The sequence below is a fragment of the Monodelphis domestica genome, chromosome 3 (genome assembly GCF_027887165.1).
Source record: "Monodelphis domestica isolate mMonDom1 chromosome 3, mMonDom1.pri, whole genome shotgun sequence".
Classification (NCBI taxonomy): domain Eukaryota; kingdom Metazoa; phylum Chordata; class Mammalia; order Didelphimorphia; family Didelphidae; genus Monodelphis; species Monodelphis domestica.
This window is the reverse complement of record NC_077229.1, coordinates 107,180,932-107,199,581: the sequence shown is the minus strand read 5'-3', so window position 1 is coordinate 107,199,581 and position 18,650 is coordinate 107,180,932. Positions and strand designations below refer to the sequence as shown.

The 18,650-nt window shown below is 41.6% G+C and overlaps 1 protein-coding gene and 1 long non-coding RNA gene across 3 annotated transcripts; one reads left to right on the top strand and one right to left on the bottom strand.

The window, feature by feature from the left end:
* Nucleotides 1-341: 341 nt before the first annotated feature.
* On the bottom strand, nt 342-6,865 carry LOC130457935 (uncharacterized). Of its 2 annotated transcripts, none has more exons than XR_008917179.1 (3): nt 6,222-6,865; nt 2,924-3,084; nt 342-1,250 (listed from the first exon to the last, which is right to left on the bottom strand). It is a non-coding gene; the product is annotated as an uncharacterized LOC130457935 (long non-coding RNA). The 2 variants fall into 2 exon arrangements; XR_008917178.1 differs by lacking the exon at nt 6,222-6,865 and adding an exon at nt 4,682-4,869.
* A 1,417-nt stretch (nt 6,866-8,282) lies between these two features.
* THEM6 (thioesterase superfamily member 6) lies at nt 8,283-18,041 on the top strand. The gene is made up of 2 exons (XM_001370960.4): nt 8,283-9,502; nt 16,537-18,041. The coding sequence occupies exons 1-2, from the start codon at nt 8,993-8,995 to the stop codon at nt 16,645-16,647; spliced, it is 621 nt and encodes a 206-aa protein (XP_001370997.1). The 5' UTR covers nt 8,283-8,992; the 3' UTR covers nt 16,648-18,041.
* Nucleotides 18,042-18,650: the final 609 nt, after the last annotated feature.

Here is an 18,650-nt window from a genome sequence, read left to right as displayed (position 1 = left end):
CATAATGTCTTGGGGATCCAAGGTAGACTTCAGTGATTTGAGACCTCCAGAGCAATCTCTATGATAGGTGGAGTCTCAAAACATTTTTCCTTGCTGGAAAAGAAAGGAGGAGAAATCTATGACCAGATTTTCAAAAGAAACCAATCGCTTCTTTGGGTTTTTAGCTCATGGAAATATATATATATATATATGTATATTATATACATATATAATATACATATATATATAATAAATTCAAGGCTGTAAGGCACAGCAGGCATGCAATATTTTGGACTGAAATGTGCTGGTGGTCTTTAAAATCATTTTATATTGGTGCTTAGACCCAGTAGTGAAAGGCAACCTCATTAGTCAGCTTTTAATAGCATCTTATTACATTTCTGTTAAAATCTACTTCTGACAAATAGAGATCTAAGCCACACTTGCTAGGAAAATGCAGTTTGTCTAACAATACCATAGTAGTTGCAGAGTTAAAGTAACATTTAAAGAACAGATATATAGTATGCTATAGAAATACAAAAGCTAAAGACCACAAAACAGGTTTATCAAAGTTTGTTGCTGTGGGGTGGGCCAGCCTCCCACAGGGGATGGGGTCTTGGAGATGGGATAGTGTCAGTGAAATGATGGATGGGACATAGCTTTCACATTCAATCCGAAGCACAGGTTTCACAGGATAAACTGTTCCACCTTGGCTGAGGCCTGGCTTTATTTTATATCCTCATGATCACACATCTACTTGGCACACAGTTTCTTTCTCAACATACATGTTTCCATGGAACATAACAACAGACAGGAAGCCTAGGGAGATAGTCAATGAAACATTGTTGCTAAATGTAGGATCAGAGGATAGAATCAACATGACCCAGATATAGGTTGGGGAATTCAGAGCATAGACTTTTTTTATGCCCAGAAAAGAGGGTCCTATCTAAGTGGGTATATAAGAATCCTGGGGTTTAATTTTGTAAGTGGGCTCTCCTGGTAATATCCTGGGGGGACAGAGTGGGACATCTGTATTAACCCTGCAGGCATGTTGCTCTTATCTATTTTTCCTGGGGCTAAGTAAAAATAATAATCATTGCAATTCCAATAATAAGGGGGTGTTAATAATAAAAGTCACTTAAGGGAGTTTCAGGCGGTGTTTCCATCCTTCCTGGGGCCTGCTTTGCAGTCCCCAGTTTCCACATGGACCGTGTCAAACATCGTGGTCTTTGATGGCTCCTGGCAGTTTGCAAACCAGGCAATGAAACAATTCACTATTTGTGGAAAGAAAGAAGGAGAAATCTTTGAATATTACTAAATAAAAAAATTTAATTAAGTATTAGGAAACAAAACAATCTTAAAAATGTTAGCCCAAACACATGTCCAATAACCATTGTGATGTGTGAATGCTAAGTGCACTGAAAAGAAAAATTTCAGTTTCAAAACAAATTTTAAAAATTAAATTAAAAGCTCTCAAAATGAAAAGTTAAGTTAAAAAAGTCCTATTTCATTTTTCCCCTGAAGGAACTGAGCTGCAATTAGTGTTCTCCTTTTCTTACTAAGGATCTAATACAATATCTTTTTAAGTTACTCAGATGAAGTTAATCTTATTCTAGTTTATTTTAACAAAGACCTGTGATGAGGAATATCTAAAGAGAACACCATTTTTTTCAAAAATTATTTCAGATCCTTTTGAATTTTTGTACACTTTCAGTGTATGTTCTATATATATATAAATATTAATTTGTATTAAATTTATATTAAATTAAAATATTAATCCCAAATTAAATACCACATTCAAGTGATTGGACATTTTTTGATGTAATAAGTCCTTTGATCATCTTCTCTTCTGATAACTAATTTAACCTCACTAATTTCACTAAACAGACTTACATATTTGTTTCACAAACTACTGCAACATTTTCTAATTATTTTTATAACCTCATATATTTTCAAGGATCTCATAACTAGTAACACCTGGATGCCAAGTTCAGTATTAATCCACTTAATTGTTTAAATAACTAAAATCCAGCATATCAGCATCTTTAATTCCTTTATTTCAGCATTTACCTATCTAGGATTTTAGCACCTTTCATGATTACAGAAAAACTGTCATAAAAGGGGAAATGAGGGGCATAACTAAAATAATGGAGAAATGTTCCCCTAATTTGAAGTATTAATTAATGCCAGGTGGAAGTTGGCAGTGAAGTACAGCCATGCATAGAACCTGCCGGAGATAAAACTGATGGAAACTACTAGGGAAGCCAGCTGGAAGAGTCTTAAATCAGTGAAGCCACAATCAGTCTCTCAGTTTTCCTTTGAGACAGAATTATACCTGCAGTTCCCAAAAGGCATCTCACAGGGCTTCTGGCTTCAGAGACCAATTGGTTCCACAGCATTTCTTCCAACTACATTCCCACAAAATTTAACCTCAAATGGAAATTCTCTCCAAACATGTTTAGAGTTAAACACTACTATCTCCTGTCCTTACGACTTTATCATTTTTTTAAATTACCAGTCTCCACTCTTCTTTCCTAAAATCTTCAGACATCAGATTGAGAAAATATTTACATTCTGTGCTTCTACACAGATAATGAATACATGATTATTTTACCTGTAAACTTAGAAAAGCACTCTGGACGAAATGCTGTGGATCTCCCAATTAATAGAGATTAAGTTTTATTAGTTCTTGTAACAAAATAAAACATAACTGATTTGAAACTTTCCTACTCTAGTTAGATGTGAGAACTAGTTGTTTTTCTTTCGGATGTTTCTAGTTCTTGGATTGAAGTATTTGCCAGTCTTTAAGTAGGGATCTTGCTTTGGGTGGGTACCAAGAGATTTCTCTGAGAGAAGACCATGCAAAAAGAAAACAGCAGGGCCAAGTCCCAGGAACATGTACTGAGGAACATGTAATGGATGATGTAAGGGAGAACAAGGAATATACTTAGCCACATTTGGAGTCTTCTAAGAGTTGAGGTCCTTCCCATCTGGTGCATGGTGTGCTTGCACCAGTGTCTTCTGTAGACTCCATCTCCAGATTCTAGCTATAGTGTGAAACCACTGGGACATGGGATGGCTGGGCTCCAGGGGTTTAGAATGAGTCCTCTGAAACAGGACAAAAGGATCAGTAAGAAATTGAATAAGTTTAACCTTAATAATGCTATTAATACACTTTACCAAACTTGAAGATTGGGGGTAGTAGGTGCAGGATGCCACTAGGGAATTCCCAGGTGGGAAAATCCTTTCTAGCTACAATGGCTCCACTCATCAAAAACAAAACAAAACAAAACAACAACAACAAAACAACCAATAAACAAAGGTGGAAGTTGAATAAAATCCATCTTCCAAACTTAAAGGGGAAGAGATAAATTCAATCCAACACAAAAAGGCAGTCATTAGGGCTAATAATCCTTAAAACCAAACTTTTTATACATCATTATAATAATAAACCTTAAGTTATAGCATTTCATATCATGAGGAACTTGTCTCTATTCCATATTTCTATGCAGTAGTTACATTCTGGAAAATTACATTAGAAACTCGAAAAATTTAGGCTATAAAGATGTGGCCTTTACTTCTCAGAAAAGCAGCATCTTTAAGGATTCCCTCAAACACCAAGATTGAACAGGATTATTAACGATCAAGATCACCTCTAAACCGACAAAGCACTTAAAATTATAATGGCTAACATTTATATTGCTAGAGTGTAGATACAACTCTGCAACAAGTTACTCAGCTAGGCTTTCAAAAACTCTGTAAATGGATTCCTAATTAGTCAAAAAATTCCAAATACAAAGTAAAGCAAATTATTGTACTCCCCAAAATTAATCAAATATACCATAAGATCATTTAATTATAACAAAAACAATTAGTCTAATTTCTCTTAAAGTGAAAAGATGCTGACTAATTGCAACCATCCATACACATATAATAACAGTTTCTCATGAATGAATAACAAAAAACAACAAAATGGAGGAGAATATATGTGGCAGCAAAAAATGAAGTCTGTGCTCTCAAAATTTAAAAAATCTAATCGGTCTTTCTGATTCTTATATTAAACTGATTTCATTCTACATAAGATCTTTATTACCATAAATATATCTTATTTCCCTGCCTTTTAGACAACTAAAAATTAAAATTACAGTAAAACATTAAATTTTAAAAAGATAACATAGCATTCTTTTACTCTATAATCCAAAAGAATCTAAATTTGAAAGAATTACTATTTGACAATAGGTATTGAGCATTTTTACTCACTACACAAATCTATAAAAACACTTTAAAATAATGTACTATAGAACTAACTCACAATTTTTCAGCACTTACAAGGTCTAATTATTCCAGTCACTTCATAAGAGCCTACAATCTTCTTTTCTTTTGAAAGGGTTCTCCTTTCCTTTTAGGCTCCAACTGATCCTAATTTTATTCACTAACAGACTTCTTTGAAATCTCCTCCTGATAGAAGTTTAAGGCATATTTCAACCCAAATCAAAACTGGGTTTTAATACTACTGTCATTGCATAAAATCTTATAAATTCTCATTTAACTCAGTTTAAAAGATATTACACTGAGTTTCCCAAAATTTTTCTATTTACATTCTTTTTTAACTTCCTCATGGGGGAGTCTATTGGAAGTTGAGGAACTTTCGATGTGAGAGTCCACTGATGATCCCTTTTCAGGTCTCTATATTTTCATTTCTTACCATTTCTTCATTCTCATCTGTGGCTCCAAGAAAATATTTATTATGCAGGTATTCCTTCCATGTTTCAACTTGCTCCGTCTCATTTTCAATATATCTATAGTCGGCATAAGAAATTAAGTGGGAATTTGGGGGGAATCTTGGGGAAACTTCAGTTGACATGTTAAGGTCAGCTGTCAACAAAGAAAATGTTTAGAAACTCAGAAAGGAATAAGATATCTATCTTTTAACATCATAAATATACATAATTTCTTTTGTAGAGTTAAAATAAGTAAAAAGTTAGTTTGTGAAAAGAACTCGAAAGCTAGCAGATGACAAAGGCAAAAAAAATATCTTTAAAAGTTTACTCAGTCATATCTTTTTAAAAACAAATTATTATACAAGCAATATATTCAGTATTATTCTTCTCAATTTTTTTCATTTTTAAAATTTCCATATTTATTTCATATTGAAATTATTTTCCATATAGTATTTTTACTCAACATCAAACTACTTATAGCCTCTGACCAAATACTTAAAGATCTCTCATATGGCCTCATAAAAAAGCCACTTACAACTGGGTTGTTCAATTAAAGCATTCAGGGTTTTATTGTTTTTATTTACCATTGACTACAAAGTATTTTCCCAAATATTTCTCGTCCATTTGCAATGACCAGTCAGGTCTACAATTCATTAAATCCAGATTAACTTTCTTACACTCCAGAACACACATTTATTCATCAAAAGAGCACCATGTTTTCTAGACAAATAATAGTCTAAAATTTAAAAAAGCACAGCATTCAAAATGTAAAAGGATAAAAATACACCACATTACTGTGTCAGAAACTATAAGAAAAATGCTAAAATATGAAGTCAAGAATGTGAAACATAAATCTTGAGCCTTCCCTTTGCTTCCTGCTAAAGATCCTGATACCTAGATCACAAGTTGTATATTCTATCCTGTTAGGGAATCAACAGTTGGTACAATTTTAAACATGTCTAACATTTAAACAGAAGGCATTTAAGTTTGCTATTAGAAGACTCCATCTAAGAAACATATTAGAAATACAATATAGACAAAGCCCATAACTTAAATTTTCAAGTTTCTATAAACAGAAGCTTTTAATACACCATTATTATAATAAATCTTAAGTTATAGAATTTCATACAATGAGGAACTCTCCTCTATTCTAATAGGTCCATAGTAGTTACCTAGACTTCGATTAAACATAATTTATTCATTTAAATGTTGGAGTTTAATTTAACCTAGACTCCAATACTCCAGATCAACTTCCATTCAAAGCTTCAAAATTAGTAATTCTTCCAAATCTAGATTCAAAACTTTTGGTTAAGGAATAAAAGAATGCTGTAAGTTATTCTTTTAAAATTTAATGGTTTTACTGTAACTTGAATTTTCAGTTGTCCAAAAAGGGACAAACAGTGGGAACCTGCTGTAACAGACCAAGAAATTGCCCATGGGTCTTTAACAGACCTCCAGTTAGAGAGCCAATAAGAGCTTCAACCCATGGGGCTTTTTGAGTTCAGACTTTGACAGTTCACTCACCCAAGATGGCTGAATTGAATCTGGATTGAAACACAACAAATTCCTGCAGTCTACACAAAGTCCTGCAGACTTTGAAATCCCAGCAAGACTTCCAAATATGTCATCCTGAAAAAAAAAACAAACAGAAAATCATACAATCCCTTAGTTATAATAAGGGTATTTAATTAAGGTAGGCAGATGAATCTAGGAAGAAGCACAGAATGGCAGGCCTGGGATTTCCCATAAACTGCAGAACACAAAGTGTTGATATAGATTTTTGGAGGGGGAGGAAAGATAGGCTCTGCCACCTGCTTGGGAAAAAAGCACTAACCACAGTGGGAGAGATGTAACAGGTGATCTAGCCATTGTCTTTAGCCAAGTTCTTGTTTGGGTGATTGAAAGGTCCTTGAGGGTTTACTGTTAAGCTAATAAGTGTCTGAAGCTGGATTTGAACTCAGGAAAATAAGCCTTTCTGCTCCAAGTCTAACACTCTATCCGCTGCACCATCTAGCTGCCCTATTTTATTTTTAAATAGCTTTGTTAGGATTTTTTTCCCCTTAAATCAAAACTATTGTTTAAGAAAAATCAGCCTCTCTGAGATTTCCATTTACTGCTGCTGGTTATGGCCCCTGGGGCCAATCAAGCAATCTCATCCTTCTACCTCACAGCTATTATAGATGAAAAAAACTAAGGTCTCAAGAGAAGTGATTTGCCCTGAGTCGCTTGGCAAATCAGTGCAAAACCTGTTAAAAGTATACATATTTTGGATAGGGGAGAGAAAAGTAATACAGAGGGAAAAACATATAAATATTGAATTTATTTAAATAAATAAAACTGAGGTTGACTCCAGTCTAGAGGCTTCTTCACATACAGTTCTGATTGTACCATTCCTGTGTTAAGCATCCGGCTTGAGAGAATCCCACCAACCCTCAAACCCTCTCCTCTGAGAAACTCCAAGGCCAGGAGCCTGCTAAGTAGAGGACAATAATTGCTGATACTTACATAAAATTTAAGGCTTACAAAACAATTTGCTTACATTACCCTACTTGTCCATCCCAAGGACTCTGGTTAGTATGTGCTATTTTTATCATTATTCACATATAAGAAAACTGAGGCTTTGAGAGGTTGGCTAAGTGATTTGCTCAAAGTAACAGGATTAGGAAGCATCTGTGGTCATATTTAAATCCAGATCTTCCTCACTCTTGGGCTAGGTGGAACAATGACCTGTGTAGCATCAAGAAGACTCTTCCTGAGTTTAAATCTGGTCTCAGACACCTATTAGCTATGTGACCCTGGGCAAGTCACTTAATCTAGTTTGCCTCAGTTTCCTCATATGTAAAATAGAGAAGGAAATGATAAACCACATCAGTACCTTTGCCAAGAAAACCCCAAAAAGGGGTCAAAAAGAATCAGAAAGACTGAACCCACTAAACAATTTCCTGACTCCAAGTCTCCCTCCTTGCCATGGAGAAAATAGGAGAGTTGGAGAATTCAGAGCTGCAATTGTGGACCTTGACGGTCAGGCCAGACGTTCTTAACCTTTTGTGCATCATGGACTCCTTTGGCAGCTTAGCGTTTGGGATGGGTTACTGTTTATATTCATATTTCAGGGAAATGCTAAATTTTTTTGGAGGTAATTACATATAAACAAGTCATCTTTCCCCATCCTAGTTGGCAGAAATATATCTCTGATGTCAGTGGCCCCAGGTTAAAGAACTCTGCTCTACACCAACCCCATCATTTTACACAGGAGAATAACTGAGACCCAGGAAAGAGAAATGACTTGCCACAAGTCATGGAGTTTATTAGGAGACTAGTTCATCCTTGGACAAAGAGCCCTAAATTCTTGTCCCAGCTTTGCCATTTACTACCAGAAGAGTAGAGCTCTTTAAATCTCCTTTCGGTAATGACAATGATGTGAAATAATATAACAATCGAATGAAGTGCTATCATCTTTCTTCATCCGTTTTTTTTGCAGAGAAAATAACTGTGTTGAAATGAGCCTGGGATCACACACTGAGCAAACATCTGGGTCAGGATTCAAACTCAGGTCTTCCTGACTCCTGATTCAGCCTTCTTTCCCCTGCATTACCTTGGACGCCTGTGAAATCTATAACTTTTCTGACCGAATCTAATGCACATTGCACAGCACCACTTTATCCCCCCGAGGGCAAAGCCAACATCCCCAGGAGAAATGGTGCGCCTCCACCCTGAAATGCATTATTGATTCCGGGGAGGGGCCTAGCTTCTGGACCGATGCATCCTTGAAGGTGGGGGGGGCTGAGTTCAGTCACTGAGCACGCTGGACCAGCTGACTGCCAGGGTCTCAGCCAGCAGCATCTGCAGCCGCAGGGATGCTTGAAATATCCCAGGGAATCATTGGTCTGGGGGGGATCGAAGTTCTACACCTCAGCCGGCAGGTGGCGCCGTAATTTTCACAGCGCTGGAAGGGAGTCTACCCGAGATAAGACTCTGGGTTAGAGACCCCGAGCACTGAGAGGTGGGGGGAGGGGAAAGCGAAAGCCGGGCCGACTGGACCCGAGGTGGGACGAACCAAAACTGGGAGAGGCAGGGAGGAGAGAGTGAAAAGAAGGGCGGAGTCACGGCGCGTGAGCAGCTCAGTCTCGCGCTTCCCCCCCTCTCCCGGCTTCGGCGGATAGTTTCTCCCATGCGCCGCATTCGCTCGGTGTCTCTCGGTCTCCCGGTCTCTCTCCCGGTCCCCAGGCCGCGGGGGGGGCCTCGCTGCCTGCCAACCCTCTGAGCCGTCTCTGCTGGACGCCTCCGCCGCCGGGATGCTGTGGCTGCTGGTAGCGCTGGGGCTGGCGACCGCCTATTTCTCCCTGCTGGACGGCTGGTACCTGGTGCGCGTGCCGCTGGCCGTGCTACGCGCTAGTCTGCTGCAGTCGCCCATACGCGACCTGCTGGCGGAGCAGACCTACGTGGGCCGCGTGCTCCCCTCCGACATCGACCTACTGCTGCACATGAACAACGCGCGTTACCTGCGCGAGGCGGACGTGGCGCGCGCTGCGCACCTGACGCGCTGCGGGGTGCTCGGGGCCCTGCGCGCGCTCGGAGCGCACTTCGTGCTGGCCTCCTCCTGCGTGCGCTACCGCCGATCGATGAACGTGCTGGAGCCCTTCGAGGTGCGCACCCGCCTGCTCGGCTGGGACGGCCACGCTTTCTACGTGGAGTCCCGCTTCATCAGCCGCCGCGACGGCTTCTTGTGCGCGCTGCTCATCTTCCGCCAGCACGTGCTGGGTACCACTCCGGACGAGGTGGTGCAGTACGTGTGCAAGAAGAGGGTGAGCGAGCCCCCGACCCCCGACCCCCAACCGAATATCCTCCCGGCCACTCCTGCATGTCTTCTCCATGAGAGCTCCCCTGGTTCGCATCCTCTAAGCAGACATTCCTGCATGCTCCAATGTCATTCTCCTCTCTCTAGAACTCCCTCTCAATGGTTTCTCTAAATGCACCAAGCCCCTCCCTCTCCCCACCTAGAGTCCTCTAGGCCAGTATCCCCCCAAAAAACATGTCTGGATGTACTGACACCGTGCCCCACCCTGTCAACCCCTTTCTGGAGGATTTCTCTACATTTGCCCCCAGGTCCCCTGATAGCATCCTCCAAGCAGACATCCCAGCATGCATCAACAACTTCCCCTGCCAGAATTCCCCGGATGGCATTCCTACATGTGCCAATATCCCCTCGATAACAATCCCCAAAGCAGGCATCTCTTAAATGTACCATTATTTCCCACCCCCAGTTCCTCATGCATTTCGACATCATACAGCAATCTCCACCTTATACACACAGTCAGGCATCTGCTTCAAATTTCCCCCTTCAGCCTCCTGGCTCCAATTTACATTCTCTGCGGTATCCCTTGCCATCTCTTAATAAACCAGGAGGGAGTGCTTTCAGCACATGGCTTTTAGGCCCTTTGGTTCTTTTGTTCCTTAACAGCCCCCTGCCTTCTCCCCTTTTTCACCTGCTTCCTTTGCCCATTTTTCTCCAGTTTCGTATCCCTCCAGTTCCCCCTATCACTATCACGGTAAATTTTTTTCTCCTTACTTTGATTTACATGCCCCATATGATTTTAATATTTTAGGGCAGAGAGTTCCCCCCCCCCCAAGAATATAAAACATAGGATGTCAAAGCTGGGAGCTTTCTTCAAAACCAGAATGTCAGAGCAGGGTAGGAACTGGGACCATAGAATGTTAGAGCTCATAGAATGTTGGAGGCAGGAGGGACATTAGAACATAGAACCTGGCATTCTGGGAGCTGAAAGGGCTTTTGGAATGTAGGTTGTCAAGTCTGGAAAGGCCCTTAGTATATAGAATACCAGAGCAGGAAAGGACAATTGGCTATAGAGGTAATTCTGGCAGCATCTCCACTTGTCTTGCTTAAACTGCCTTGAAACAGTCACACCCATGCCAGTTTAGTATATTGGAATATTAAGTCTAGGCTTTGGAACAGAGAATTCCAGAGTGACCTTAGAATACTTGTAATTAATCACCTGTTATTTAAAGGTTGTTCAAGTTCAGTGGGAAATAAAAAATGCAAAGGATTCAGCTCTCAAAGAAACACAGATAAGTGACTAGAAGTTAATTTGAGGAGAGATGGTGCCCTAACTACTAAATAGATCAGGGAAAAAATAGTAGGATGGTATAGTGGCAAGAACCCTGCACTTGGGGTGTCAAAAAGAGATTTAGGTTCAAATATTATTATTAATTATAAACCATTTCTGACATTTACTATCTCTATGACAGTGGACAAGTTACCAAACTTCTCTGTCACCTATATATTGGGAATTATAATTCTTGTTTTACCATGGAGGTATTTTACTTCACACAAAGATTGTTAGGATGACATTTAAAATGTTTCTCAAATTTGAAAGGGTTATATAATTATACAATATAATTATATAATTATCACCTGTTATAGAATTTAGAAAGTCAGATCCAGGAAGGGCCTTATAACATAGAGCATGAAGCCTGGAAGTTACTTTAAAAGATAAAACCAGAGGAACACACATGGCAGGTTTCTTGACCTTCCTAGGGGTACACGGCTCTTGCCACTAATCCTGGCTTTGCTAAAGACTCACTGCGTGGCATGGAGATAATCTGCTGGAGTAGATGGTCAGGGAAGAGACTTGGATTATGTAGTTGTAGAATGTGAGAGCTGGGAGAAATCTTAGAGATCATTCACACAATCTCCTTATAATTAATCAGAAATGCTTATTTTGTCTTATATTATTTCATTTGCTTCTCCCAGTAACCCTGTGAAGTAAATGTATTCATGATTATGGCCAATTTGTAGATGGGAAAACTGAGCCCTATGGGAGGGAAATAACTGATTTAATAAAATCCAGATAGTCAGTAGTAGATGTCAGGTCTCATGATTTAGTAATCCAGATTGTCCCTTGATGTCTAAGCAATAACAGTATTTCAGGACATTTGAGTTTTATTTTAAAAATATTTTTCCATGTTTACTTATTTCTTTTTTTTCCTTCCCTCTCTTGGATTCAATAAGCACTTCCACTGGGTTATACAAATGTTATCACTTAAACCTAATTTCAGGACATTTGAGCCTGATAGGTAATTATAAGCAGTTCCGAGGTTGACCTATAGGGAGGAGATCCAAGCCCAAGGTCAAGAACTCCCTAGAATCCCAGAATTAGAAAGAACCTCAGATGTTATCTAGTCCAACCCAGAACTGGGCATAAATGCCTTCTTAATGTCCCAAGTCAACAGAGATAATAATAATAGCACTTTATTATCTCATGCTTTTAAGGTTGGCAAGACACTTAAATATTATTCCAGTTCATCCTCACAACAACCTTGAAAGAGATATGCTATTTTTATCCCCATTTTATAGACAAAGAGACTGAGGCAAGCAGAGATGAATTAACTTTCCCAGGGTCACATAGTGAGTAAGGCTGGATTTCAAATCAGGTCTTCTTGATTCCAATCCCCTTGTGCCCCCTTGCCACCCACCACCAGACTTGGTTTTTTGTTCTTTTGGACCATTCTCATTATTAGGAAGTGTTTCTTTACCTTATAAGCTGCCTCTCTTAAAAATAAATACATTTTTAAAAAAAATCCGCTTCTCCTACTTATCCCCTTCACTGTTAGTTCTCTGTGTCATCTGGAAGACCATGTCTCATTCCATTCCTAATTGATAGACTTTCAGCTCTTTGATGATAGTATCAATGTTCCTCTTACATCATCCTTCCCAGACTACACATCCTTAGTTCTTTAGCTCTTCCTCCTTGAGCACTGTCTCTTAAGTTTTCTCCCCATTCTAGTCACCTTCTTTTGGACATGCTGGTAGATCCGGAGGTGCCTAGAATTGAACTCACTTCTCCACCTGGGGTCTGCCTGGAGCTGAGGACAGTGAGATGCTCACCTCCGTCCAGTGGCTTCACTCAGTGCAGCCCAAGAGAGCTTTAGCCTTCCTGGCTCCCACAGCACATTTCTGATTGCTGCCAATCGTGCAGGCACCAGACCCCAGTTCTTTCTCAAGTGAATGTGGATGGCTCTTCCTTTTTGTTCTCTTCCAGTTGATTTTGGGGTCCTGAGTGTGGCTCTTTTTCTTTGTCCCTGTTAAATCAAGAACACCCTGGTAGAAACCTAGGGACCCTATCTCAGTAATGTTTTCTAAATAATTTGAGGAAATGCTAAATTTCAGTTAGATTTTAGTAAAGTTCAGCTAGATTCAATTAGATGTTTGGAAAAAGCAAAAGCTTCTTTCTTTTTCACTTTCAAGTTTGTGGACTCTCAGTGCAAGCACTTAACATCTTTCAGCTTCATCCCTTGTAAGGGAGAGTAATGTTTGAACAAGGTGTCTTGGGCACTTGTTAGGAGGAGACAGCTTTGTATACCTTATAATACCATAGGCATATTGTTTTATCATTATTTCCTTCCTCTCTATTCTGGTACCCAAATGAGGCTCCTTGGTGACCTTAGAAAGGGGTGGGAAGAAGTCTTAAGAAGAAGTGTAATGGATAGAGTACCAGGCTTTGGACTCAGGAAGACCTGAGTTCAGATCCAGCTCCAGACCCTAGATGTATGACTCTGGGCAAGTCATTTAACCTCTCTTGCTTCATTTTCTTTATCTGTAAAATGGGGATAATAACAGCACCTACCCTCCAAGGTTGTTGTGAGGATCAAATGAGATATAATAACTGTAAGCATTCAGTACAGTGCTTTACCCATAGTATAAAAATGTTAGCTAACATTTTTTATTATTATTAGTAGTGAATTTTTATTATTCACTTAATATTATATATTATATAGTTACATAGATAATAATATAATATTAATCACATAATAGTAATCTAAATAAAATTTCAAAAAAAAATAAATAAAACTGAATCTAAATAATTAGACTAGGCGTTTCTGAGCCTAGCCTCATCCTATTTCTCAGTTTGACTGTAAGAAGATAGGAAGAGGAAATCCAAGCCCTGGGCTTAGGGTTCTGGGAGAATTAATGAAGAAGCAGACCTAGTCATTGTCCTAAGGGAGCTCAGGGCCTGGGGGGAGTGAGAGGAGGAGCAGGCCTGGCCTATAGGGTAGAGGAGGCTCCCCCATGGAAAGCAGGACAAGATATCAAAAGACAGAGTGCAGTTTGAGTTACTCCAGCTTTAGAGCTGTAAAGGAACTCGATTCCAAGGTCATTTAGCCAGTCCCTGCATCTCAGAGAGAAGGAGATGGAGGGCTTGCCCAAAGTGACTTGGAACACAAGGAGCCAAGTTTGTTCTATAAAGACTTTGAGGAACTCAGAGGGCAGCCAAGACCAGGGAAGCACGGAGGAGACTCCCGGAGCCACTTGAGCTGGTCCTGGAAAGAGGAGCAAAGTGTCCAGAAGGCCATCAGGATTGGCGGAAAAGGAGCCTTGGGTTTGCACGGATGAGCTTGGCTCTGATTGAGAGTATACTTTCACAAGCATGTTTAGGGCCTGGAACATGCTTTCAACAAATGCAGTGGGCACTTGGGAGCAATATCTATAAGGATATCAAAGTTATGGAGTGTGGAAAGGGCTCAGGGAGACCGGTTCCATTCAGGCAGAGGCGGCTGGCATTTTGCACATGGTTCAGAGTGACTTGTGACAGACAGACAGGGTGGGGGTACTGTGACCCAGGCCCCTCAGGAGTGAGGTGAAGGTTGTTCAGTGGCTGGCCACGGAAAGATCATCGAGCCTGGTGCTCAGCATAGCCGGGGGTTTTAATCTGGGGCTTGGGAACCTGGTTTTGGGGGGGTATTTCGATAACTATTTCAATATAATGGCTTTCTTTGTACCTGGCACATAGTAGATGCTTGATAAATGTTTACTGATTGATTGTGATCCTGTATATTTCATTTTATGCATTTAAAAACACTATTCTGAGAACAGGATCATAGATTTCACCAGATGGCCAAAGTGGTCCATGCCACACAAAAAGGTTAAGAACCCCTTGCATAGTCACAGAGTTCATATAATCTCCCTTATTACAGATAAGAAAACTGAGTGGGCTCACAGTAAGTGTCTTGCTCAAGGTCACAGAAGTAGTAAGTAGTGCAGGTAGGATTTGAACCCAAGTCTTCTGATTCAAGATTCAGTGTGTCCAGTCCAAGCCTGGGGACCACTTGGTCCCCTTGCAGCTCTGTGATGAAATGAAAAGAGCCCTGGACCTGGAGTCAGGAAGCATGCAGCCTTAGGATGCCCAGGCAAGCCATTTAACCTCTCGGCCATAGTTTCCTCAACTATAAAATGGGGATAAACATAGCATCAGCCTGCCTCCCAAGGTTGTGGTGAAGATCCAATGAGATAATAATTGCAAAGCCCTCAGAACAACATCTCAGGCATATAACAGACATTAAAAGAATGCTTATCCTCTGATTTTTCTTAATTCTTTGGTATTTCTACTCCCCATGAGAGACCAGGACAACAGAAAGTGTGTTGAATTTGGTTTGGGGATCTTTGTTGAAAGCCCAGCCTTAGGCAGGTCACCTTGAACTCTCTGATCATCCATATCTCTGAGGCCCTCACTCCTGTGATCCTATGATTGCTCCTCTGTCCCCAGCCTAGGCTCAAGTTCCTTCCCTCTTTGATCTTCCTGACCAGGAGATACAGTACCTGATCATCTCTTAAAATAGATACAGGTCAGCGTCCCCAGCATTGTGTTTAGAAGTTCTCTCTCCTGCTATCTCACTTAATAACTGTCTTCTCATCTGTGCAATGAAAGAGTTCCATCAGATCATCTCTAGGTTCTGATAGCCTTGGCTGGACCAGGCTGGACAGCCTGTGGACTTGGAGTGTGCCAGTCTCTTTACAGTCTGAGAAGATGAATGTGCCTAAATATTTTTTGATCTGGGGCAGGGAATAAAGCTGTGGGCAAGAGTGAGTGACCAGGGACTGATATACCCTAAAGGCATAGCATTGAAAGAGAGCCATTCCAGGTTCTGGGGGAGGCAGAAATGAGCTTGGTGATGTTAGAGGGCAAGTTCTCCAATTATCATTGATTCATTGGTTCTAAACCTGGAAAGAACTTTGTAGAGAGTATCTAAATTCAGGTTTTTTCCCACCCTTTTTTTGGTGTTCTGGATCCCTTTGGCAATCTGGTAAAGCCTACGTACTTTTTTTTTCTCAGATTAACATTTTAAAATGCATAAAATGAAATTACATAAGATTATAGAGAATATAATTTATATTGAAGTTATCAAAATATATTTTTTAAAGTTCATAGGCCTGATGGTAGTTGGGTGACCCAGTAGATTGAGAATCAGGCCTGGAAATGGGAGGTCCTCAGTTCAAATGTGACCTCAGACACTTCCTGGCTGTGTGACTCTGGGCAAATCACTAAACCCCCATTGTCTAGCCCTTACCACTCTTCTGCCTTAGAACCAATACACAGTATTGATTCTAAAATGGAAGATAAGGTTTAAAATAAAAAAAATTCATGGGCCCCTGAAATCTATCCATTAACCCCTGATCTAGGCCACTCTCCACCCCTCTTAGTCTATAGAGGAGCCCCCAAAAGAAGAATCACTTGCCTAATGATAGGGCAATATAATTATTATGTGCCCAGTGATAGGTAGTAAGTAGCCATTCTCAGATTCAAAAGTGGGTCCCCTGAGTCATCTTCAGTTCCTTTTTTGACTGCACTATGCTGAGGGTCTTGGCCTGGGCAGGCACCAAACCCTGCCTCCAGTGCCCGGGGGACCATCAGCCAAAGTCAGAGGAGACTCCCTAGAGGAAGCACTAGATTCTGAGGGACCTTCATGGGTCAGAAACCAGGACTCAGTGACCATTGTCAGGGCCCATTTTAGCTCTCACATCTCTGCTTCTCCTCTCCCACAGGTGGAGTCACCTGAGTTCTCTCGGGAGCTCCAGCATTGGATCAGCTACAACGAAGCCAGCAGCCAGAAACTCCGGGCAGAATCTGGCCTCAGCAGCACCAAGGATCAGTAACAGACTGACCCCTGTCCCTTCCCTGTCCCTCCCCTGTTCCTTTCCTTGAGAAGGGGATGTCATGGTCCCTGTAACTTACTCATTTATTTTCTGCACATTTGCATTTGTCCACTGGGGCTGGGGATTCTCAGGGAAGGGAAGGGAGAGGGCAGGGAGACTTCTGTCTGACCCCGTACTTGGGCAGGACCAGATTTGGGTGAACTGAAGGGAAAGGAAAGGTCAGAGAGGGCTGTCATTTCCATTTTGCAGAAATGGAAACTTAAGACCCAGAGTATAGAAGCAACTTGACCTGTTTCACAGCAAGTCAATCCCCTGGCGCCTGAGCCTCTCAGTTCCTCCTGGGCTCTTTCTGTTACTCTCTGCCTTCTTTCCTTGATTTCACTATTTATGCCTCCTGTGGGGTTTTATTCTTCAGGTGAACAACATACCTGGAAAGCCCCCTCACTAAGTCAGGGTGGTGGGAAGAGCCCTGCCTTCAAATCTCAGCTCTTTCATGATCTTGTGTATGACCTGAGAAAGCCCCTTCCTCTCTCTGGGCCTCTATCTCCCTTTTCATAGGATTCAGAGAATTTGGGGCTGGAATGGATCTTAGAGATGGGCTGCTAGTCCAACCAGCCTTAGAGCGGGGAAAGGAGAAGGGAAATGATTTCTAAAAGGTTGTGCAAGAAGTGAGTAAGAGAGCTAGATTTTTAGTGTCCCTTTGTTGTATACTGTGCTGAGAGGGTCAAGCTGAAGACCTTCCCCCCCACCCCCATACCCATGAAGTTGACTTTCCTACAAGACAGGTGTCTTTTTGCTCTCTGCCCTGAGCGGGGGTCCCCAGGTGCCCTGTGGGCCTCTTTGAGAGGAGCAGGGGAAGAAGTAGCAAGATTGGCGGGGAGCCAGCTCCCCTTGCCCTGCCTAGCTTCCTCCTCTGTCCCTCAGACACCTGAATGTAGTGACCGGGTCTCTTCTCCTACACAGGCTCCCCCCAAATCAGCACTTTATGGATGAGACTCTACTTAAAGCATACTAGATCTGTGTCAAGACCTGTACATTTCTATCCACCTATATCCCCTCTTCTTTCAAGGAGCAGATGCTGGCATGTGGCCAGCCAGAACTGGGAGAGGGCGGGTCCAGGCAGGACCATGACCAAGGCCAGTCTCTCGTAGCCTCACGGGAAGAGGGGACCTGAGGGCCTGAGCTGAGCTCTCTGCCTCTGATGCCCGGGCCTACCCTTCCACCGTTGCCATCTCTGCTCGCCTTGTGGCTGCCCCGACAGGTGCCCCAGGGACCCCGAGTCCCAAGCTCTCTTTCTCCTCCTTTGCCCTGGTTGTTCTCATCCCCTGTCTCAGAAAAGCTGCAATCTTTTTTGTGTTATGTAAGAGAGAGAAATTAAAAGACTTAAAAACAAATATCCTTAGGAGTGAAAGGCCTCTTCATTCTTGGAGCCTCCTTGTTTCTGGCCCTGAAATGTATACCGGGTGTTAGACGAGTCCCAGCCCTCATAGGTAGAGGAAGACCATTTCATCTCGATTCTCTCGCGCTCCAGTCATTTTTGAAGTTTGGGGGGGGGGGACCTTTTCTTGAACAAACCTCTGCTGTGGTAAAGATAATACAAAAAGGCCCGAACCAGGAAGGGATTTCCTGGGGTTCCACAAGGGGTGTGGCAGTTCTGAGGTCCCCCAGCACTTCCTGCGGGTGTGTGCCCAGGTAGAAAGCAGCTTCGTGATGTTCAGTGCAGACTGCTCTCTTCCCCTGGGAACCCCAAGTGTTTCCGAGGGGCTCACCCCTTCCCACTGTAGGAGAAATGCTGAGACTAGTCAATCCTTACTAGAAATTAAAGGCAAGTGCCTCACCAGGGAATCCATCCTTAGGCTCCTTGGCTTTGAATGACGTTGTGGAACGAAGGGTAAATTGGGGCAAATTGTGTTCCATTCAGCTGAACCCTCTGCAAAGGCCTGCCAGTAAACCGTGAAGCAGGCGACAAAGGGCCCCGCTGTTAGAAGGTGACACACAGGTCA

Coding starts and splice junctions, on each gene's coding strand:
- THEM6 (XM_001370960.4), top strand. CDS start 8,993: ATGCTGTGGCTGCTGGTAGCGCTGGGGCTGGCGACCGCCTATTTCTCC. Junction 9,503..16,536: donor AGTACGTGTGCAAGAAGAGG/GTGAGCGAGCCC, acceptor CCTCTCCCACAG/GTGGAGTCACCTGAGTTCTC.